The sequence below is a fragment of the Haliotis rufescens genome, unplaced genomic scaffold, assembly GCF_023055435.1.
Source record: "Haliotis rufescens isolate VD_foot unplaced genomic scaffold, xgHalRufe1.0.p SCAF_3, whole genome shotgun sequence".
NCBI classification, from domain to species: Eukaryota; Metazoa; Mollusca; class Gastropoda; order Lepetellida; family Haliotidae; genus Haliotis; species Haliotis rufescens.
Genome location: NW_025964001.1, coordinates 54,657,842 through 54,682,939, shown reverse-complemented (window position 1 = coordinate 54,682,939; position 25,098 = coordinate 54,657,842). Strand labels below are relative to the sequence as shown.

The 25,098-nt window shown below is 40.2% G+C and overlaps 1 protein-coding gene across 2 annotated transcripts in view; it reads right to left on the bottom strand.

The window, feature by feature from the left end:
- The window catches only part of LOC124116141 (NAD-dependent protein deacetylase sirtuin-2-like), a 31,833-nt gene extending 18,183 nt beyond the window's left edge, over positions 1-13,650 (bottom strand). The window contains exons 1-4 of one of the 2 annotated variants that reach the window (XM_046477363.2): positions 13,565-13,650; positions 6,936-6,991; positions 3,994-4,027; positions 2,922-2,953 (exon numbers count right to left, since the gene is read on the bottom strand). In XM_046477363.2, the coding sequence (XP_046333319.2) occupies positions 2,922-2,953; positions 3,994-4,027; positions 6,936-6,953 (84 nt within the window). In that variant the 5' untranslated portion in view covers positions 6,954-6,991; positions 13,565-13,650. Of the gene's footprint in view, positions 1-2,921; positions 2,954-3,993; positions 4,028-6,935; positions 6,992-13,536 lie in introns of both variants that reach the window. The other variant, XM_046477364.2, reaches the window with a different exon arrangement.
- Between the last annotated feature and the right edge of the window lie 11,448 nt (positions 13,651-25,098).

Here is a 25,098-nt window from a genome sequence, read left to right as displayed (position 1 = left end):
CGCCACCTGTGCTGCCAACGTGGGAATTGAAATTAAACTTATGTTGCCACAGACTCAGCTGACACATTATTTGTGATGTAAAACCTTCAGTGCATGAATCAGTAAGTGAGATGAGTGAGTGAGTTTGGTTTTACGCTGCTGTTAGCAATATTCCAGCAATATCATGTATGGGGACACCAGAAATGGACTTAACACATTGTACCCATGGGGGGAGTCGAACCCACGCCCTCGGTGTGACGAGCAAAATGCTTTAACCACTAGACTACCTCACCGCCCCGCAAGTGACTTGGGTTCCTCTTTGAACAATATTTCAGATTGATGTGAAGATTGATGTGAAGATTGATGTCAGATTGATGCCAAGATTGATGTTAGATTGATGCCAAGATTGATGTCAAGATTGATGTCAGATTGATGTCAAGATTGATGTCAGATTGATGTTTAAGATTGATGTCAGATTGATGTCAGATTGATGTCAAGATTGATGTCAAGATTGATGTCAGATTGATGTCAGATTGATGCCAAGATTGATGTCAGATTGATGTAAAGATTGATGTCAAGATTGATGTCAGATTGATGTCAAGATTGATGTCAGATTGATGTCAGATTGATGTCAGATTGATGTTTAAGATTGATGTCAGATTGATGTCAAGATTGATGTCAGATTGATGCCAAGATTGATGTTAGATTGATGCCAAGATTGATGTCAAGATTGATGTCAGATTGATGTCAAGATTGATGTCAGATTGATGTCAAATTGATGTTTAAGATTGATGTCAGATTGATGTCAAGATTGATGTCAGATTGATGTCAAGATTGATGTCAAGATTGATGTCAGATTGATGTCAAGATTGATGTCAGATTGATGTCAAGATTGATGTCAAGATTGATGTCAAGATTGATGTCAGATTGATGTCAAGATTGATGTCAGATTGATGTCAGATTGATGTCAAGGTTGGTGTCAGATTGATGTCAAGATTGATGTCAGATTGATGTCAAGATTGATGTCAAGATTGATGTCAAGATTGATGTCAGATTGATGTCAAGATTGATGCCAGATTGATGTCAAGATTGTTGTCAAGATTGATGTCAGATTGATGAATGAGGACAACGCACGTTGATGCTGGTCTTTATCAGTTTGGTGGAAAGGAAAGATGGTCTGGTGCTAACAAACTAATGATCATAATCAGGGAGAACCTCGGATTCAAACCTACAATAAAAGGATCCTGGTACATCTAAGGGATGCAACTCTACAGAGAGTAATGGTGCCCAACCCCACTTCAGTGAGTGAATATGTGAATGTTATCAGTAATATATCAGCCACAACACACTGGCCTGTAAATGATTGAGACTGAATCAGGCAACCAGTGGCTGACTGCATGAGCAACAATCTATGCCATCAACACAATGAGCCAGTTCGCAATCTGGAACCACCCAATCCCCAAATAGTCCACTCTTATGACAAGGGAGGCGCACAGAGTTCCTCTTCTACTCTACAAGGATCACAACACGGTGTCACCTTCAGCTTAGGCGGTTTATTTCATATTCTTTGCTTGACGAATCCAAAGACCTCAAACATCAGAATGTGCAACAAACCCATTTCTTTTATTACTGCGTAGCCTGATTACCACATACCAAAAACAATAACCACATAACAACATTTTTTCCATGCCTGACCTAGGCCCACAGCGTGAGAAGAAGCCAACAAATATGTTCCATAGCTCCAGCATTACTCCAAGCAGTGTATGATTATGTTTCCATGTAAACTCGATAAAAATTTAAATATTCTTCCAACATTTCCCCAAAATGTCAAATGAAAAACAGTATAAGTTATTATTTTTTTCCATCCTACCTATATTGTTCCATGTGTTCTATTCCCATTTCACATTTATTTCATGTGCATGTTTTGGTATGACCCCATAAGATGCATGTGTGCAGTGTCCAAAATAATTGCCTGTTGCCTGCCCGTGGCTGTAACTTTTCTGGCGGGCTGCATTCAAGTTTCCTCCACCTGCCTGACAGTTAATTTTAAGACTACTTACGATTCATTTGTTTCTGGTTAATACGGTAAAAGTTTGCCTGTCACAGCCAGGTACATTGCACGTGAATGTGGTGTCATGAAGTCACGTGAGGAAGGTGACGTGTAGTGTTCACTGACTGTGTTGAACCAATCGAGGTCTTCACATTACACAGGCAGGCAGATTTTACATCTTGCTAAATATTGGCTCAAGAATTTGAGCTCACAAAGCATTGGAGTTGTAGCCGATGGGCAAAGTTGAGCCGATAGGCAAAGTCGAGCCGTATGGCAGATCCTTTTATCTGAGTGACACGATGTGTTTGGTGTGATATCGGAAGTTGCTGGTAAAGTTACAGTTGGGACCCAAAACTGAGCCAAGGAAAACAGAAGAAAAAGCAGTCGCAGATGAAGATACATTTAAGAAAAGTATATTATGGTTAGAATTTGAAACATTTCTGAATAATAACAACAACAAAACTTGTTACATCATGTTTACTTTGGTCACAATTTTAGTTTGGAATTGTATATTTCAGATAACCATGATAACTGATGAAAACGGACGTGGTTTTGACAGATTCACAGATTCGACTTGAAAGACTGTTTACGCGTTTGACGAGTGTATCTATTTGTGATTGTTGATAAACCTGTTTGCTTGTCAGCTGCTCTAGGCATAACCCTTGAGATGCGTATGTTGTACATGGTAAATATTTTATGTTTGTTTGAGCGAAGCGAATTAGAAAATAATTTCATTTTTGTTAGTCATACACTACGCTACCAAGTTCCAACTCTTACAAAAAGAATTGAAGGGTTTAATATTATTTTCATTTTGACCAATGACCAAGTTTTTGAGAAAAGAAATCTGAAAACAAACTAATGAAACAAATGAATGCGTTATATTATTACTAACCTGTCCTCCCTGTGCTCCCTCTTCCTTGGCCTCTGAGGAAAAAGATGACATGATGAAATTGTTATTATCCAATAGGTATCATCATCTGCAAATCCATCAAGAAATTGTGAAGAAACGAACAGACTTAGCTCTTATCTTTTAAATATTCTGTGTGTTGAATCCATATTTACAAATCAACATGCCCTATCTGATGAAATAGCACCACAGAATGTGGAATGGTTAAGTGTCTGTAAAAGAGTTGGTGCCAGTATTCCAAAGAGAAAACTCAGTCACAGGAACCAAACATCTGATATTCTCGGGGCCAATTTTTGAAAATGAATTTGTTCCGGAAAATAGTGGAAAAAATAATTTGGCCTCAAGATTATCACCAAAAATAAATGGTTCCAGGACATGTTGGATGTCCTGAAACCATGGAAACAAATAAGTTGCAATAACAAATATAATCGTTGAGCTCCTCCCTTCAGAAAATGACTGCCTCTGTGGTCTAGTGGTAGAGCGTCCGCCTGGAGAGTGGAAGATCTGGGGTTCGATCTCCAGCCGCATCATACCAAAAGACGTGAAAAGATGGTAATTGTTGTTACCCTGTCTGGCGCTCAGCATTAAGGGGCTAAAACAAGGACTGGTCGGCTCGGAGTCAGTATACGGTGTCTGAGTGGGGTATCCATGTTTAACTGTGGCATGGCATCTCAGTGAGCTGGCACTATAAATCGGCATCAGTCCGGACTAGTACAAGCAGCCGCACACACACACATACACACCTGCATGCACCTCGCTATATAAATGCAATAATCTTGGATGTGACGTTAAACCCAATTTCACCTCACTTCACCCTTCCGAAAAAAAGATGTATGTTATGAAGTGAGTGAAACAATATATATCTCTATAACACTCCCAGCACCCTTCCACACTCCAGAATAATAAAAAGTCCAGGGTCCCGCTGTACAAAACAACCTTAGCGCTACGACTGTCGTAAGTCTATATGTTAAGGTATGGGAGTTACGATCACCTTAGCGCTAAGATCGCTTTGTACAACGGCACCCTGGATGTTGGATCAGTTCTTCATCTGTCTTACCTGGCTTCTTAGGAGATTTACCGTCATCCTTCCCCTGAAACAAGGAATCTGAATGAAAGATACTGCTACCTTGTAACAGCTTCATTTCACTTGCTACTTCAACTTTATAAGGCTCATTTTGGGTACAAAATTGCTGGATCAAATCTCAGGGTTGCAAATGGGCATAAGCCTGGCAGCCCCAAGTCAGGTTGTCTATTGTTGAATGGCAGAATTTGTTGGTAGGCCAAGAAAAATCTGCCATTCCAGTTGTATCTCTGGTGGTCCTTATTAAAACAAGTTTCCAATGGTTAATGATCAGATTTAACATCATAAGTCTTTGAAGAAATTGACTTAGGTCACTTGACAAGTGTTAATGTAAAAATGTGTAAAATTACTAATAAATACATACATATTAATACTGCAAAAAAGCCTTTGCATGCGAATGAAATTTGAACTCTGGGAAAGAAGTCACACATAGATTACCTATCATCCATTTCCTTATGATTTATGCTTGTGGGTTTGAATCCCGCTGGCAACAAACGTTTTTCATGAAATTGTTCTATCATCATGACAAATGATCGGGAAAAATAGAAGTTCCATCATTGCCAAGTGGTATTTAACTAACAATTCAGTTTGTTAGACCACGGTCAAAGACAAAGGAGCCATGGTTTAACATGAAATAAACCATGCTTCGTTCTTTATTGTTCTTTTTGGTGTATCGTGTAGCTATCTTATATTTACTGATGGATTGCAGGCATCACACCTACATTCACTTTACTGCAGGAGCGGTCAGGTAGCCTAGTGGTTAAAGTGTTCGCTCATCACGCCGAAGACCCGGGTTTGATTCCCCACATTGGTACAATGTGTGAAGCCCATTTCTGGTGTCCCCCGCCGTGATGTTGCTGGAATATTGCTAAAAGCGGCGTTAAATCATACTCACTCACTCACTATACTGCAGTGAATAATAGTTTTAATACATAAAAAGGTGTTATGTCTTGCTCCTTGTTCGTTAGAAATGCTGTTGTGGGTTCATGTGCCATGTTACACACTTAGCATGCTTAGGGGAGTACACGAACAGATACAAAGTATATGTCACCTGATACAGCAAATTATGCAGAATTATCTTTGAAAAATATCTACTTTTGGATGTAAAAATGCCCACAAGACTGGACCGAATGGGAAAATAACATATTTAAAACCCACAGAAATCTATCAACACCCAATGACAATGATATCTTGTGAATACTGATTCTACCATGAATTTGGAAATTACTCAATTGTTGTCAAATCACAATAAACCCCCTCTGATCGAAACAGCTGATCTGACAGCTGGACCACTGCAGAAGTTATTATTCATAGAATAGTACTTTTCTTAAGTCATTGTCGGTAGGCATATTTAAATGATATTTACTATTATAGGTCACAAAATGTGATTTTGCGGTTACCACAATACTGTAAACAGCTTTATTTCTGAGCCGTTAAAATATTGCGAATACCACACCAAAGACAATACTGCGACGAGATATTTTTGCGAGTGGCCGTGTTGAGATGACCCCTTGATTACCAAACAATAGACAGCTTCTCTCCGAAGCTAGTTAATCTGAGTTGGCCGGAAAGTTGACCAGTGTCATGAAACCAATTCACGCAAGATGGCTTGTTTCCTGTGTGGACAAAATTGCAAAGGACACTGACGCAATCAAGCGAGGTTGGAAGAAGGCAGGATTACTGTGAGGTAACAGTGACACTAATTGGTCTGTTTACACTGTCATTTGTGATGTATTGTGTGACCATTCTGCATTGATTTGTGTTTTTAACTTATAGAGTGGTTCTTGTTGATGATTTCAACATTTGATGACGTGTTGCAATGAATAAAGTATGTATGTAATATTTATGCGTTCTTAATTTTTGCGATTGAGTCTCGTTCGCAAAACTCGCAATAATAAAACGGTTGCAAAAAATTCCCTGTTTACAGTATTCAAAGGATGTGTGGCAATACATTTTGTGCAGACATTAGGACAGAAATCAACAAAGAGAATGTAGTTTTAAATTTTGGGGACAACAGATAGCTTTGAATTTGCCGCTTTTCTATATACAACTGTAAAGTCATATCTTTTGCTGCGTGTTCGGTTCCAAATTCAATTTCTCATGGTTAAATCTACAGGTAACCTAGCTCTACATTGAAAACACAGTATGTTCATCCTAAATGGATAAAAACGTTATCTGGAGTCCTGCAAAGCTCAAATCAATATCCTGTCCCAGCAAACATACAGTGAATTGAAGAGTACACCGTGGAATCAAAGCAAATTTGGTATTCCGATAATACTGTATTCAAAGTAATAAGCGTCCCGCTCTAATAAGCGCCCACGGCTATATTTGCTAATATATTGGCTAGTGAACAATCCTAATTGTCACCCCTTCCGATTGATCAATGTACACAAGACTTATTTTTTCGCGAATAATACGCACTCGTGTGTTATATGCACCCTTAATTAAGGGCAATTAAATTCTGGAAAAATGTATCTGTCGTACATAAACATTTCAGGCTGTCAGCATAAACCACGAAATTTATCTTTCAACTCTGTTTTTCTCGCCAAAATAATATTCTAATAAGAGCCCCCTATTTCTAATTTTGAGAGCGCCCTGTGCGCTTATTACGTCGAATACGGTAATTGTATGTGATAGAATAATGATATTAGTCACCTCAACTGTTGCTCATGAAATGACTTATTGGTAGAAATCACTTGCAGCGAGAACTAACACTGATAACAAGAGTGATTAATCTTCCTAGTGGGCAGTTTGTGGGAGCCAATTACCGAAGGGTCAGTCTGCCTGATACTGAGAAGAGCTTCATCGCAGTGAGTCAGATTTACACAAACATAGCGTCTCATGATAACTAGGTCTCTCACAGCACTATTTGATTATCCTCTCACGAAGATAAACAGAACCAATCAACACAATCTTACCTTCTTCTCGCCTTCCATGTCAATGCTGCCGTATCAGAGAAGTACCTTGTTATATTCTGGTGAAACAAAACAGAAAAATATTTTTGAACATGATAAACCACTAATTTAACACAATATGTAAGTCAATCACACATGCTGTAAAGATATTGTTAAATAAGTGTAGATCTGGTGGAATATCAATGTATCCAACTCTGCGTTGAATTAAAATTATTACCGTATTCGACGTAATAAGGGCCCAGCTCTTATGCTTATAGTCCATGAGCCAGAGAAAATTGACAACCAAACAGAGGGACAAATAACCAACATGATTTTCAGCTAGCATGATGTCTTAACTGCATGATTTCATGTGATGGACATTTCAGATGCCCAGCTAAATACGATTTTGGTGGCCATTTTCCAGGATGGCGGCCATTTTTTCACTTTTTCTACAGATTTCAGAAATAAGCTTATACCACAGAATGTATTTATTTCAGATAACTTTTATTTATTAATATTGTTTCAGCACTACATTGAACACATTCTGTTATGCTTTTTGTATATCATTGAGTTATAATTGTTGTGTTGATGTGGAAATTATATAAAGAAATTACCCTTTTTTAAAATCTTACTGACATGTTTTCTTTTCAATGCAACGTTGTTGAGTAATAATTCACACCTTATGATAGATAAAAATTGTCTAATATATTTACATATATAAAATACCTTTTTGAAGTTAAAACACGATAGTGCACAAACATAAGCAGCCATATTTCAATATAGTGCACCTTTTTTACAGATATTTTATAAATTAAGAAATTCGTACCGTACATATTGCCACCAAAATTTGTTTTTATATTTCCTAACCAAATTTCGAAGAATCTAAAGCGATTCTATGGTGATATTTGCTAATATATTGGCTAGTGAACAATCCCAATTAGCACCCCTTCCCATTGATCAATGTACACAAGACTTATTTATTCATGTATTATGCGCACTCGTGTATTATATGCATCCTTAATTATGGTCAATTAAATTCTAGAAAAATATATGTCGTATATTAATATTTCAGGTTGTCAGCAAAAGCCAAGAAATTTACGATCTTTCAACTCTGGGTAAGTTGCCCTGGGTGCTTATCACGTCAAATATGGTATTTGGGAAAATGGTTAATTTTCAAGAAGTAAAGCAAGTTTTGTTTTAAAGTTACCCCAGTCTTTGATTAAGCATTGGCTCTATTTCCAACATTGTACATACTACACGTTCAGTTAGACCTCTTTTTCTCACCACCAGGTTTGCTGGTGTATGTTTCAAAACCATAAGGTCTGTGGTAAAAAAAAATACACTTCTAAAACCTTCTTTCTAAAGAAAATTTTATTTTCCCTTTTTTGTTTTTGAAGAAAATTCACATAGGATATTTTGGCTTTTTGTCCTAAATAGGGTGGTGGGGTTGCATAGTGGTTGATGAGTTTGCTTGTAATGTCGATGTCATCATGCACTCAAACTCATACTGGAACTTCCGGAAGCAAAGGCAGTTGTCCTATCAGACTCGCTAAGTGCACTTCAAGCCATCAGCTGCAGAAAATCAAACTCCAGGCCAAACACAGTCAACAATATTCTATACGAATATACAAAACTATAGGACCAAGGGCAACAGGTGGAGCTGTGTTGGATCCCCTCTCCCATAGATATTCATGGAAATGAAAAAGCAGACTCACTAGCGAAGCAAGCTCTAGACAAAGCGGAGATACAGCCTATTCCCTTTAGTAAACTAGAAATAAAAAGCAAAATCAAAGCCTCTGTAGCCCAAAGATGGCAGGCCCAGTGGGGCACAAGTAAGATCAGCAGATGGCTGTACAAAATTCAACCCAAGATCCACCAAAAGCCAAACTCATACTCAAATGAAAGGAAATTTGACATCTCTTGCTTCAGACTCGGTCACAAAAAGCACTATGACAAGGTTTGTTCATCTTGCAATCAGGCTGAATGTCAAGACCACGCCCCAGCCTGGGCTCGGTTAAAACAAGAATCTGCTATCTGTCATAGATCTCCTAAAGTCAAGAGATGCAATAGCAAAGGCCAAACTAACTCTATTTCTGATACGAAAACTATTAAATATACGAAAACAGAAATCATATCAATACAAAAACAGAAATTATGTGAATACCAAACTCACAATAGATATGTGTACCCTACTCACACACAGGAGTCCCAAAGAGGGACAGGTCAGCTGAATTGCTAAGGCACAAGGCGACCTCTTAAACACTGAAAGCAACAACGACACTCATAGCCTCACTAAAAGTGCAGTATTATAGACTCTCTAAAGATTCTTTGTACTTTGAGAAATTTTTACTTCTTCCAGATCATATTTCTGAAGCTTTCCTGTATTTTATAAGCACAGTAACAAGCTTATGGATATAACATATTTAGCTTTTGGCCCTGGGACCACTTGCACAAAGCGATATTAGCGCTAGTACTATTGTAAGCCTACGTTAATGTATGGGAGTTACGATCTTCTTAGCACTAAGATCGCTTTGAGCAAGTGGGCCTTTTGCTGTATATATACTGTACGCATGCTTATCATGAACTATTGTTATAACAAACTTAAATTAGTGGTCCCTTTGAGTTCGTTATAACCATTGTTTACTTTGAGAACAAAGGATATAAACATTTAATTCCAATTAATCGATGATGAATTCTAATAGTATTTCTGATGTACCGATAACTGCATGTATATGTATCCACCATTGTATTACAGTTTGTCTGCCGCCACAAGTGTGACATATGACTAGCGGTTGATAGTGACCCGATGTCCATATTGCAATTTACTGCAATGATGATCAAGTTCTGCATTACGTAAACACAATATGTTGCATGTGTTCTTTCATCTGTAACGTATTATGAACCAGAATATTAATGGCTCTACACACATACTTTGTCGGCCATTTTATTGGATGTTGCTCTGATCACAATGCATGTGTAATAGACACATTATATTCAGGATGAGGGTTGCGAATAAATTTGCTTTTTTCGATCACAGGAAGCAAGATGGTAACTTCTGAATTTGATAATTTAATTTCGACTGACGCTTTTGTAAACTTTGCCAACAAGATGAAAATATGCATGATTTTGAACAACGTTACATACCAGTACTTTCCAAATGTTTTGTGATACATATTCATTAACATTTTTATCATGGTATACCGGTAATACCACACCCCTCTTCATATGAAAAACACATCTACAACAACATGAATCACTATTCTAGATGTGCTATGCACTTGATATCCTATACATGTTAAGAGGGCTAGGTGGACACAATTTTATGGATAACAACTTCTTTAATACTGTAAAAAGTGATGTTTTGGTATAGATCCTTATACCGTTGTCAAGTAAGACAACGGTATAAGGGTCTATGTGGAATAAGTTTTTGTGTGTCTGTTCATGGACTGGTGGTCAGACTCGCTGACTTGGTTGATGCATGTCATCGATCCCAATTGTGTGGATCGATGCTCATATCAATCACTGGATTGTCTGGTCCAGACTCGATTATTTACAGACCGCCGTCATATCACTGCATATAGCTGGAATATTGCTGAGTGCAGGGTTAAACAACAAACCAACCAACCAACATCAGGGAAGTTTTCAAACAAATGGTTTGTGTACAGAAAATCTTTCTTCTATTATTATCTCCACTCTGAACTTTTAGTTTACATTCATTTTCAAGATACAGTAATCCGTTATGCAACTCTGAGAAGTAGAAGCATTATACAGAAAGGCTAATGGGGCTGTGTGTTGGCAAAAAATGTATTGCTATATATTGTGATACATGAGTGAGTGAATATGGTTTTTACGCCGCTTTTAGCAATATTCCAGCACTATCACGGCGGGGGACACCAGAAATGGGCTTCACACATTGTACCCATGTCGGGAATCGAACACGGGTCTTCGGCGTGACGAGCGAACGCTTTAACCACTAGGTTACCCGACCGCCCCTGTGATACATGAACATATATCTGTATTGCGATACGTATTGCAATATATAGGGTGCTACAGTGTCTGACAGTGATTGCCACATACTTAAGTAAATATTACTATGTCAGCATGTTCAGTTGCAACCATTTTGTCGTCATGGATACAGCGAGATAACGCCAGAGAAAATCATTTCTGCTTTTCTGCTGTCTAGTCAGTCAGTTTCGAAGGGAAACATTATTTGTGAATACATTTCTGCATAGATTTTATGCTGAATAATACAAATATTAACAAAATTAGTTATTTTTTTTTTACCCAGTATACCAAAACGCAATATGTATCGTTTGTTAAGTGGTTGCTGTATACCAGAACACTGGTTATACAGTCCAGTACAAACGGTTGATTAGAAAGTTTGCTTGAGAGATGAGATCGTAATGAGATCTTTTCATTTGTGTATTGCTCATCCTGAGAGGACTATGTATAGATTAGACCACGAGGACCCAACGCAGAGTGGTTTAATCCATCATTTCAACAATTAGACAACTCAAGCACTTTTATCAATCACCTAAATATTACTTGCCCATGTTGATGGGCCTATTATGAGCAAACATAGCCCTGATCAAGAGAATAGTAGTTTCGTTTCTATCTGTAAAATTGTTTCGTTGAATGAAAAGCTACCAAATCACAAGTACTGTACTTATACTAGAATGTTTAGAGTAACATACTGTATAAAAAAATGAATGTATAGAGTAACATACTGTATAAAAAATGCATAAAACAGGATTTCGCAGTTCATAAACGGATAAGCAATTCGTCCTGATGTAAGTAAATATTGCTAATTTCACACAATTTTTCCCATGTCGCCATGGTAGAAGACTACATTCGTTAACCTTCATTGCAGACTTCGCGGGTTCGAATCCCGCTGGGGATAAAAGTTTGTCATGAAATCGTTCTATCATCAAGATAATTGACAGGGGAAAAAAGAAGTCCCATCATTGCCAAGTGGTGTTTAACTAACAATTGAGTTAGTTAGACCACGCTCAAAGACAAAGGAGCCATGGTTTAAATCAGGTTAACGTAACAAGTTACTCGTCGTCATACCATCATAGACAGAGTTTAGTTAATATTTGTTGACATATTTGTGTCCAGACATCTTCCCGAGGCAAGGGAGTTAACTGACTATAAAAGTCCAGTTTCCACCCTTGCCGAACTAGGCTGGTATTATGGAGTTACATTTTGGCTGGACTAACGAGTCTATGCAAAGTCCAATCAAAATCGCACACCGAAATCCGGTTCGTAAACTGGCGTGCAGATTTCGGTCGATTGCAGGATTTGCAAAGCATGTGCACTGCTAGCTCGTTGTCAACAGATATTTTTCTAAATCTTTTCATGTTTTTAATCAAGGTGGTAATGTGATACAGTTTATCTTGATTATCGATCAGATCGTCCTGACCGGGCGCCACCAATTTGGTGTGAAGCAAACGCAAGTGATACGAGAGGTGGAATCTGATTGGTCCATATGAGAGGCTTAGAAGGGACATAACTGGTAATAGCCACTGGTGGCGCTATGATTGAGCCCAGTAATTCCAGCCTAGTTCAGCAAGGGTGTTAAAGTCAGTTAACTCTCTTGCCTCGGGAAGATGGTGTCTACACAACACTATCAACAAGCATTTTAAGTTCTCACTTATAAAGCAATATTTTCTGTTTCTGGAACCCAATGAGAATGCAGGATGAATGTAGTGTTTTCTGAGGGTAAATATGCGGGATGAGGCAAAATACACAGTCTTTGTTCCTTCCTAACATAGGATATTTAACATCCTAAAACACACAAACATGATAAACACTTTATCATATCATGTCAGGTCTTAATTCCGTTTGTAGCATCAAAAATAGCATTTCTTACATTTGATACCTAAAGATTGCAAGTTTCCTGGAATGTGCGCATTAAAATATTTTGTCACAGGGCCAGTGATTAGTCAAGTTGGACAATGACAATTAACAGTCAATATAGTTCCAAATGTAAATTGTTTTTCAGACAGTGGCGTAACCATGGTTACAACCATATAGACAACATGATTTCCATACACACATTTTTTCAGTTTTTATCCACTGGCTTGATCTTGCCAACAAACCTACACATTATATGATTAAATTTAATTGGTACCAGCTGCATATGGTTCTTGTAACTAACAAATATGAATATGTGAATATGGTTTTACGCAGCTTTTAGCAATATTCCAGCAATATCACAGCGTGGACCATAGATGGAATAGTGCTGAAACAATATTCATTCAATAACTCACCTAGCTCAATCGTGTAATGTTTTTAGATAATTTAAATTCTAAGACAGTATATATTTTGAAATCTTGTCCTAAAAGATCCATGTATTGAGATATAAGACCTCTTTCAACATACTGCAGATTAAGGCATTGTTAGCATTCCGGAAACAAACTTGGATAAAAAGACATTATGGAAAACCATAACCGAATGGCACTGCCAATTCAGCAGAAGAGTCTACAGCCTTTCATAATGGCTTGTTTACTAGAATCTTGAGAGAGTGGGAGTGAGACACCCCGAGTGAAGTGTCAAAACATCGATGTTTTGGTCAGTGCATCAAATAGAGATTGGCCATGTCTTTACAATAAAAACAACGTACATTCAGGGTGGCGTAAGGTTCAACATACCAATTGTCCTCCGTTGTGATAGTAATTGGTAGAGAATCTCCGTGTTTACTGTTGGTTACTGGTCCCAACCCGGATGTGGGTTCATTGCTAATAATAGTCATGTATGAGCTCTAGGTCACAGCGTGTATGGCCAGCATCGCTGTATGGAGCCTACATAATCAATGACTAGTTTTCTCATACCTCATGAATTTCACGTTGGGCTTTAAAATAAATCCGCGTGTTGCTAATTGAGTAATCAATTATAAATTTCAGATCAGGTGCTAACTTATAAACGATCGAAAATAGATACTACTCATCTGAAAATAGATACTATAAAGATTCATGGGACCAAATTTGATATCTCTTCAGCGCTTATGAATTTAATGGTCCTAGCTACAAGTCCGTAGTCTTTAGAATGGGGGTACGTTTAGAAATAACACAAATATCCGTCATTGAACTTTTGAACTGCTCCGTTAGTTTCATTGACGATGAATAATAATGATGATGATGATGATGATGATAATGATGATAATAACAACAACAACCATAACAACAACAACAACAATAACAATAACTTATATTGCGCTGGACTCCATTCAAAGCGCTAATATCATTACCCTTGTCAGTGGATCAATGTCGACTCGTTTATCATTCTCTAATCCCTGGGGAGTATACAACCCGAGCTGCATGTGAGGTGACAGCTGGTTAACGGTCACATTACCATCCCATCCTTCCTGGTACCCATTCACTGCTGAGTAACAATATCAAGTCACTTGCCCAACGAGACACCACATGTGTTACATGTGCTTCAGCGTGGGGCAGGACCGAAGCCCTAGAAACTCTCAGGAGTCAAACTGCCGAACACTGTCACCCACCTCTCCTCTCCGCGACCGACGTCACTTAACTTCACCCGATGTGTGACATTATGCGCTGTGCACAGGAACACGTCCCGCCATTTAAGGTCTCTATTCCCATTGAGGCTATATACTGAGATATTTCAATCTAGTATCTGCTCAGTTATTGAACTGATTATCCAAATTCAAGATGCTATATGCAGTAAACCTCGGTTATAACAAACTCAAAGGGACTTCTAATTTTAGTTCGTTATAACCGTAGTTCGTTATAAGCATATGTACAGCATAACTACAGCAAATAGTCGGGACCAAAAAGTAAGTTCGTTATATCCGTCAGTTCGTTATAAGCGAGTTCGTTATAACCGTAGTTGACTGTACACGTAACCGAAAGGGGTAAGACAGAGCGACAGAGCTAATAACATAATTACTTTGAATGAAATCTCAAAATATTAATCCTGAGAAACTGAGTGTTTTCAGCTCACCTGGATGAAAGGCCACATCCGATAAAAACAATGTGTTTAGGTACAATTAGGCTTGCCATGAAGAGTGCAAGCATCAACATCGGAAATTACATATGGTCACAAGGAGGTCATCTTGGATATTTGATACTTGTGTTTCACAATCAAAATATGGCCATCAATTTGGTGGTCATCTTGAAATTAGGAAGAAACTCTCAAAACCAGAACCATTCTACTGCTCTTATGTAACGTTTGCCCTACCCTGCAAATAAACATACAAATAGGATTTTGTACGCCCCGTTTAATTGGTTTCACAGTTCAACGGGTGGCCCCGCGGCCTAAAGCACCACAACTCGTTGTGCAGAGTTACATCCCTTGGCTGCCAGCGTGAGCCAGTTCGAATCTCTACTTCCCAGAGCGTGATCAATGTTGTGTAAACACGATGTCTCTCCACGTCCGCGAGTGTCACCAAGCGATTCACTCCCACCACCTTGTACGGCTGAACGTCTGTCCAATTCGAAGGGTCTTTTAAAACAAAACTTCGACTCCAATATCAAGTAGACAGAAAAAAATAAATAACCCAAAGTGGCTGGTAGCTTCAGCATGTCGGTTTTATGCGAAAATCAACGCCTTTATGAACTTGAATTCCTGTAAATAGGAGTTAAGTCAATTGCAAAATGGATGAAACCTTTGCGAAATCTACAGTCTTTAAATGTTTAACTTGTATTTTTATGAGTGCGAAAACTAATAGATAGGTCTTAATATTCCTGTAAGCAGAGGGTATTGGTCTTAATATTCCTGTAAGCAGAGGGTATTGGTCTTGATATTCCAGTAAGCAGAGGGTATTGGTCTTGATATTCCAGTAAGCAGAGGGTATTGGTCTTGATATTCCAGTAAGCAGAGGGTATTGGTCTTAATATTCCAGTAAGGAGAGGGTATTGGTCTTAATATTCCTGTAAGCAGAGGGTATTGGTCTTAATATTCCAGTAAGGAGAGGGTATTGCTCAATCATATTTTGTTTTGTCAATAAAATATGTTTAAACTAAACTTATGGATAGGTGTACAAAAATATGTTCTCTAGATCTTGTCCTGCCTTCTTGTGAGATTTGTATCTGGTCCAGGTCTCAGGAAAGTTGAAATTAGTGAAATTAATTTAATAAATTTAATTCTGATTTTGCAAACAAAGAAGTTGGCGTTAGGGGGGGGGGGGGGGGGGGGGGGGGAGAAATCTGAGTGCTTATTGACAGTTAGGACAAAACTTCTTATATTGGGGCCTGATTTTGATGAGTAAATGTACGTATCAAAACTTGTATTACGTTGTTTATTTGAATGCGAGATATGTGCTCCACAGAATGTCGGGTCAAGAATAAGACACTCGCCATCGAGTCCAGGGGATGCCCTAGGCCAGTTGTACCTCTCACTCAGCGAGCTGAATGTCGCGACCAGCCTCACACGGCCCCACGAACGAGAGAAAATCTCGAAAGAATCGATAGTTACATGCTGGAGGGTGTCTGGGACCCTAACGCAAACAAATATAACAGCACTCTCCTAAAATGTCAAACATGCACCAACAGAAATATAGGAACAATACGTCATAGCGGCCTCATTCGTATATCAGGGCAAGGATGACCTGTCATGAAATAAGGTCACTGTAAAGGCAGCTGTGTCGTTCCCTTATTTTCGGTGGCAAGTATATACGCTGATGACAACAGAATACGCGAACGCCAATCACATTAAAATCAGATCTTAGTTCTCGATATCGCTTAACAAAGTTCTGAGGACATCCCATTAAGGGTCACGTCAGAACGACCTTTCATCCAATCAATCAGAACGTCGCTTAATTACCAGATCATGAAAGTGACAGTCGGAATGTATTTTCTAATCATGCAACCACGAAATATTTAACACGGGGTATTCCGAACGACAGTTACGGGTTTTATGATTATATCCATACAATCAAGGCCATCTATAAGGTATTCCAGAATGTTCTTCTTATCAGTTTTAAATTTTTTTAATCAAGAATACGTCAAAATATGTTTCGAAGCGTAGTCGCCAGTTTGAAACTAGTGTCGTAAAGCTCGAGAAAGCTGCCTTCTGATTGGCTAATGTCGATTTCCTGTCAGGTATTTCACTGGTCGGTCAAAATTCGCGAAAGGTCGTTCTGACGTGACCTGTAATGGGATGTCCTCAGATCTTTGTTTATCGGTAGCGAGAACTAAGATCTGATTTTAATGAGATTGAGCGAACGCTTATATTGTGTTTATTTGTTGTTTAACGCCGCACTTAGCAATACGGTCTGTAAATAAACGAGTCTGTACCAGTCAAACCAGTGATTGATATTATGAGCAACAATTCACGCCGTCGGTGTACGATGACACGCAGTCTACCAAGTCACGTACTTAAGTGGCCTCCCCTTGCAAAGCATAGGTTGCTGGGGAGAGTTGAACCCAGACTCCCCAGATGGTACGGTTTGATTGATTGTTTGTTTTTAACGCCGCACTCGGCAATATTCCAGCTATATGACGGCGGTCTCGACCAGACAATCCAGTGATTGACATCATAAGCATCGATCCACGCAATTGGGATCGATGACATACATCAACAAAGTCAGCGAGGCTGACCACCCGATTCCGTAAGTCGCTTCTTACGACAGGCATGGTCGCTTTTTACGGCAAGCGTGGGTTGCTGAAGACCTATTCTACCCCGGATCTTCACGGGCCCCAGGGGATACGAATATCTTTAGATGTAGTGCTGCATGGGTATGGAATGTTATGTCAAACAAATGACATCTATTTGTATGTGTTCCATTATATGCGGGGGCACGGGTGGCCCAGTCGTCTAAGGCGCCGCGATTCGCTGTGCAGAGTTGCGTCCCCTGGACACGCCAGAACCCTATGATTGTGGGTTCGAATCCCGGTTCGCCCCGATTATGTTTCTAGGTTTGTCAGCACCATACCCGTGCTCGTGGGTTTCACCGAAGTGGTAAACGTCTGAGACCTGCATCACTTCAGGCTTTCCTCCCACATTAAGCTGACACGCCGTGATACAACTGGAATACTGTTAAAAGCGGCGTTAAACCCAACTCAATCACTCACTCACTCCATTATATGCTACTCAATTCTACCTATTCTTTCATATATTACTACAGTTAATCCGACATGCACGGTTGGCCCAGTTGTCTAAGGCGCCGCGATTTGCTGTGCAGATTTTCGTCCCTTGGGCACGCCAGAAACCTATGATTGTGGGTTCGAATCCCGGTTCGCCCCGATTATGTCTCTAGGTTTGTCAGCACTATACCTTTGCTCGTGGGTTTCACCGAAGTGGTAAACGTCTCACTCACTCACTCATTGCACCCATCCTCGAGTATCCAGTGTATTATATATCTTGTCCATTGTAATAAAAAGCCTGGACCAAGAGAAATTTAGTGCTAATTTATAGTGATAAGAGAGACTGATTGATCAGATTACCATGGACATATACCCTAGATACTTGAGGATGGTTCATCTCTCGTATAATGTATATACTAGCGACCGTCTGGAAGAATATACCACTTATTCAACATTTGAGAACCATATCATGTGAAGTTCAGGATATAAGAAAATATATAAAAATGGGGTGCTTTTCCGTTTTTCATTAACATATACGAGCCATTATGGATAACAATGATGTGACCTCTCTCCGACTGCTAGAATGACAAATTGCTGTAACAAACTGGATTAAGCTTGAATAATGCGATGAATATGCAATGGCTGTACTGAAGTGATAAATTGTTTCTTAACAGTTTGTGAGGGACATTCAAGTGAGTGAGTGAGGTTTTACGCCGCTTTTAGCAATATTCCAGCAATATCACAGAAATCGGAACACCAGAAATGGGCTTCACACATTGTACCCATGTCGGGAATCGAAATCGGCGGGACGAGCGAACGCTTTAACCACTAGGCTACATTCAAGAAACACCGTCCAGTCCTATTTCTTTCTTTCGTCGAATCCAATCCCAAATACCGTCGTTAAAAATTAATGGCGTCCGCTTGAAACTTAACTATGAACCTATTGGATAACCCAGAGGTAAGTGTGTTCGATTGTCATGGATGAGGTATGGGTTCGATTCCAAATTTAGGTTCATGCCTCGAATTCTTTTGTAACTCCAAGTATGGAAATATGTGAAGCTGCACAGTACATTAATTTACTATGCGAAATTGATGCTTTACCCAAAAGTGAAAAATCGATTCAAATCATGCATACATACATTTTCGATCCATTAAACGAGTACCTTGGGAAATTTGGCAGACATTTTCTATCGTTTCCATACATTTTCAAGGCATTCAAGCAGAAGCCATTACTCCCCAGGGTACTACTGATTTGAGAGCTCAAAGAATATATTTTAATAATAAAATAGAAAAAACCCCACAATATTCAGTAATATGCTGTATATAAATGTTACCCCTGTTTCAGACATAACTACATTACTGCCGAACACTTTTGTACTTAGAAGATCAAGATGCAGGCGTAAGGTCACGTTTTGCTTGATCGAAAGTTGCTTATTATTCACAATTAAAACACATCTGTGACGTCATTCTATTGTTTGAACGCTCCATTATTTTTCAGGAATGGAGAGTTGCTTGTCAACTGTACATTATCTTGAAGCAGCATTTGAATTTGTCAAATATTTTCAACTACGGAATATTTTGTCAAAGTGTAAAAGTATAGATGAGTTTTAAGTAGGGGAATATCCTCGTAACTCTCCATTCCTTAAAAATAATGGAGCAGAGGCCCTGCGGGGCCTCTGCTCCATTATTTTTAAGGAATGGAGAGTTACTCGGGCATTCCCCTCTACGGAAAGTTAAGTCGTAAAGTACCGTGTAGCCTTGGTAATCTATATGTACACGCAAGAATAATTGATTCAGACGTTGTTCTGGTGTTTTGGAATAGTCCAAAGCCGTTGCTTAAATCACTTTGACAATTTCCGATGTCTCTTTAAGCTAGGTGCCAGGTCGTGCGTGAGGACGATGGCTTCATCTCATGTTTTCAATAGTTTCTGTCGTTTTTTTAGATTTCCGATCATTGTTTATTAGTGTTGTTTTGGCGGTCTTACTTTAAGAAACAGAGGAAGCCGTACAAGTCATGGCGGGACCCCTTCTGCCTGTCTCCGTGTGAATACGTTGTTGATTAGAATCGGTCCCCACCAGTCTATGCATGTAGTTTGTTTGTTTGTTGTTTAACGCCGCACTCAGGAATATTTCAGCTAAAGGTATGACGGCGGTCTGTAAATAATCGAGTCTGGACCAGACAATCCAATGATTGACATCATGAGCATCGATCCACGCAATTGGGATCGATGACATGCATCAATCAAGTCAGCGAGCCTGACCACCCGAACCCGTTATAGTCGCCTCTCACAAGCAGAGTCGCTTTTTACAGCAAGCGTGGGTTGCTGAAGATCTATTCTACCCCGGATCTTCACGGGTCCTATGCAGGTAGTAATGTGCGTCTGAACTGGTGAGTAGCTGGATGGGAGACCGCACTCTACTTTCCGCTGTAGAAGGATGTGTTCTAGGGAATACTTCTTGACTCCTTTATGTACGACACAAGTCTGTCTGCGGGTCCACAAAGGCGTCTGCAATCCCCCGTGTAATAAATACAGTGACCATCAGGATATCTCCTTTTTAGTCATGTAATTCCAAGAGTATTCCTGAGTTATAAGAATATAAATGACTTCTCTCACTCCCTTTTTGGACATCACTCCGCGGCTAACATGTTCTAGTCAGGTCAAAGGTGTGTCCCCCCGACAGGGAGTTTGGCTAAGGGGGAGGGTGTGAGGAATGCCACTGATTAGTTAGTGTTTCTTAATACAGAGTACGTCCTGCATATCTTGCCTCTGATACTACAATATTACCCTTGAGAGCGTCCAGCGCTCGTCATATAACGAGATGAGTGTTTACCCATTAAATGAGTAACCGGTTGGGGGGGGGGGGGGGGGGGGGGGGGGGGGGGGGTGGGAAATGGGAATGCAAAAACATATCTTTGGCATGTGTACGCCCAAGTGGATAAGAATAAAGTGTGTATTTACACTGAGCCTTGAGCTTTTGCTGTACTACACAGAGCATGATAAATATAGGCCCGTAAACGACGATCTCTAACAAGTAGCTTGATGATTGTGCAGATCGCAATTACTAAGGCTGGGACGAGTCCAAATTTACTACCCGGGTACCCACCACCCTGTTACCCGACCCTACCGAATACCCGCTGTAGGTCTTAAGAGGTAGGTACAAACTGTCCGATTGAGAAAAGTTTGACCGTAGCCCTGGCAAAATGTGTTTAGATAACGTATAAAACGATCTGGTGTATACACTGAAGTTGACTGGAACTTTTGTTCTTATTCAAACATTCAAAAGATAGAAGGAATGGGCGTAGTAGTCAGAAAGATCTGCGAACATTAGTGACTTGTAGTTTAAACATATAGTTCTAGATATTTTTTCTCTTTTGAACAATATATCACGTGACTAACCACGGGTCCGGGTAGTCCTATTGGTACCCGGATCCTACTCATTACCCACCCGACCCGAGTGCCCGAGTTACCCGTCCCAGCCCTATAGTAAATACCTATTGCTATATGAACTGACATCGTCCATAGCCTTGTTCGTTTAAGTGTTGTACCTTTTAACTACATGTCACTTAACATTATTGTTGAAACAGCGCTGTGTGATTGAGAGCGTAGCTGTCGGGGAGAAGCAGGTCGATATGAGACGAGTCCTTTACGACCATTGTGCTCTCAAAACCATTCGGCGCAATGAATCTCGCAATGTCTCGTTGTTTGTCGTGTCTCCACGCTTGTATATACAGAACTTGTTAAAGTGTCAGGTGAAATTATTTTTAATTGACGTATCCTCTGGCGTTATGGTTACAGTACGAGTACACATTGATAACTACGAAAGCCTATTGGGGTCAAAATTGAACTATGGAAAAGACACGAAAAGAAATTCGTTATAACGGAAAAAGATTCGTTATTACGGAAATGATTTCGTTACAACGATTATTTATTTTCGCAATAACGAATCTATTTTCCGTTTTAACGAAAATATTTCCGTAATAACGAATCTTTTTTTCCGTTATAACGATTTTCTTTTCGCATCTTTTTCATATTTCAATTTTGACCCCAATAGGCTTCCGTAGATAACGACTCTTAGACTACGAGGGAGTTCTTCTGTAACCGACACTCGTCTTGTCCGCCGCCCTGTGTGGATTCCGAGTAACATTGTGTAGCAAGTATTTTTATTTGATAGGCATTTAGAAGTTGGAAGAACATGAATACATGACACTTTTTATTGATAGCAACTTCTTTTATTCTTTGTCACGACGTTTCAGAGCTACTTCTTGCTCTTTCATCAGGTGAATACTAAGTTTTAAAGTGTGACAATCTCATTAAGATCTTAGTTCTCGCTATCGCTTTGTTTAGCATTGTTTAATGAGATTGATCTGAGGATGGTGGTTTGACATGGAGTGAATGTACTGGTCCGTGTGTGGGTGGGTTCGCGGTAATCGGAAGTGTGGATGTTGTTATGACTTGTTGAGTTGTACATTGAGGCAGGGTAATTGGTGTGGCTTTGTTTCCATGGTGAACTTGATCCTTTGGTGTTGTAGGTTGAGGTGGTCCATTAGGGCTTCTGGGTCGTTGTCTTTCTCTAGGGCGGTGAAGGTTTCATCTACACACACACACACACACACACACACACACACACACACACACACACCCCCCCCAACCCCACACCCACCCCCCCCCCCCCACCCTCCACCTACCACCACAATATATAGTTTTATTAAATTTTATCTTAGTTACGGTTTATCTTACTAGAAGATTCTACGAGCGCTTCCGGTTAATGATTATTCAGTGCTCATAACATACAGGCAGGGGAGTTAACTGACTATTAAAGTCGAATTTCCACCCTTTCCGAACTAGGCTGGTATTATGGAGTAACATTTTGGCTGGACAAACGAGTCTTTGCATAGTCCAATCAAAATCGCGATTCGTAAACTGTCATGCAGATTTCGGTCGATTGCAGGATTTGCAAAGCATGTGCACCGCTAACTCGTTGTCAACAGATGTTTTCTAAATCTTTTCTTGTTTTTAATCAAGGTGCTCACGTGATTTGAGGCACTTCGCGATGTAAGACTCGTTCGTTCACAATACAGATCTTGATTGTCGATCAGATCGTCTTGACTGGGCGCCGCCATTTTGTTAGAAACAAATGTAAGTGATACGAGAGGTGGAATCGGATTGGTCTATTTGAGAGGCATAGAAAGGACATAACTAGTAACACTGTTGGCGCTACGATCGAGCCTTGTTCAGCACGCGTGGAAACTGGACTTTTGAAGTCAGTTAACGTAGTACCCTCTTACCTCGGGAAGATAAACATACATGTACATACGGTGCCTATAGTGGTCTAAGGCCAAGTAAGTCACTTTGGACTTTCGCCCGCTTATCGTAGGTTTTTATCACGGAGCACCCGGGTTAGAACAGCAACAACAACCTATGCTTGTCGTAAGAGTCTCCAAAACGGATCGGGTGGTCTGGCTCGATGACTTGGTTGATTGGTGCCATTGTACGCTGACGACTTGGATCTATGCTCACAATATCGACCACTGGATTGTCCAGACTCAATTATTTATTGGCCGCCGTCCGTATAGCAGCAATACTGCTGAGTGCGGCGTAAAACAACATACATGGTGCTTGTGTCGAACATGTTCACCTGTGTGACATTACGTTAAGCGGACATCCCGTGTTAGGCGTTAAACCCCACTCTGTCACTCACTCATTTACTATCATAGTGCTGCGATGCTCCTTTCCCCCTTTTCTGTTGCCATAGACTCTGACCCTGGTTCCCCATGGGGATATGAGTACACTGTGTGAAGCCTTTTTCATGCCGTAATACTGATGGATTAGTGCTAAATGCGACATGAACCCATTCTTTCCAGAACAACAGTGCGATACCTCGTGAGAACAAAACAACATTCACATACATATCTCTTTTCACACATGGGGGCACGGGTGGCTCAGTCGTCTAAAGCGCCGCGAATCGCTGTGCAGAGTTGCGTCCCTTGGGCACGCCAGAAACCTATGATTGTGGGTTCGAATCCCGGTTCGCCCCAATTATGTTTCTAGGTTTGTCAGCACCATTACCCGTGCTCGTGGGTTTCACCGAAGTGGTAAACGTCTGAGACCTGCTTTCCTCCCACATTAAGCTGACACGCCGTGATATAACTGGAATACTGTTAAAAGCGGCGTTAAACCCAACTCACTTACTTACTCACTTTTCACTTATATGATTAAAAACACCGCTTGCTTTACTATTATTATAAGTATTATCAGTGCAGTAGCCACCTTGTCCAAAAGAGATGTTTCCCGGCATTCAAATCATCTTAACTGTGTTTCTCACTACACCTGTTGGTAGTGTAGCCTGTGAGAGGTCATTCTCAACCCTCCGGCGACAAGACCATCAATGACTGATGAACGACTGAGTGGCCTTGCCATGTTGCACACTCAAGCCACCCTGACACTTGCATGATTTTTGTCCCTGCAATGACGCGCAATGCGTCGTGGCAATTAAGGCGTGCCATTTCGGTGGTACGCAGCGGAGCGTGAAGCCGCGTTTGCGCCCTGTTCGCGCACTGTGCACGCATAAGTTACGCAATGTCTACGCAATGCACGTTCAAAAATGGGCCGCATTGACACGCAATGGCACGACTTGTTTACGCATAGGTTAAGTATTGTTCGCGCATTGTTCACGTCTACCGTACCGCACTGTTCCACAGTGTCACACACGACACGCATAGTTTCCGCTGTTTTCCCGCATCGCCACGCATTGCCCCGACGACTTCGCGCATGCGTGAAGTCGTCGTGGCAATTTTTGGTCCCACTTTGTCCCACTTGGCGGCACGCTTCAAATCCCGCTGTTGGCGTATTTCAATTCCAAATAGAAGAGACGCTTTATTCCTCGACTCGCTGTGGACGATACAACATGCCGAATACCAGGGACACTGTTATTGCAGAACAGAGAAGGTGCTCTTCTTCTGTCTGTTTTACTGTGGACTCTTCTTCACAGTTTCTATTTGATTCTCTGTAATAACTTCACGTTGTGTCTGTTGAACAACATCCACACTTGAGCAGGAGGAAGGAGGAGAAAGATCCCTCTCCCTGTCTGCAATCTCTGTCTCTTTCTCTGGCCTGTCCTCTTCCTGTCTTTTCTGC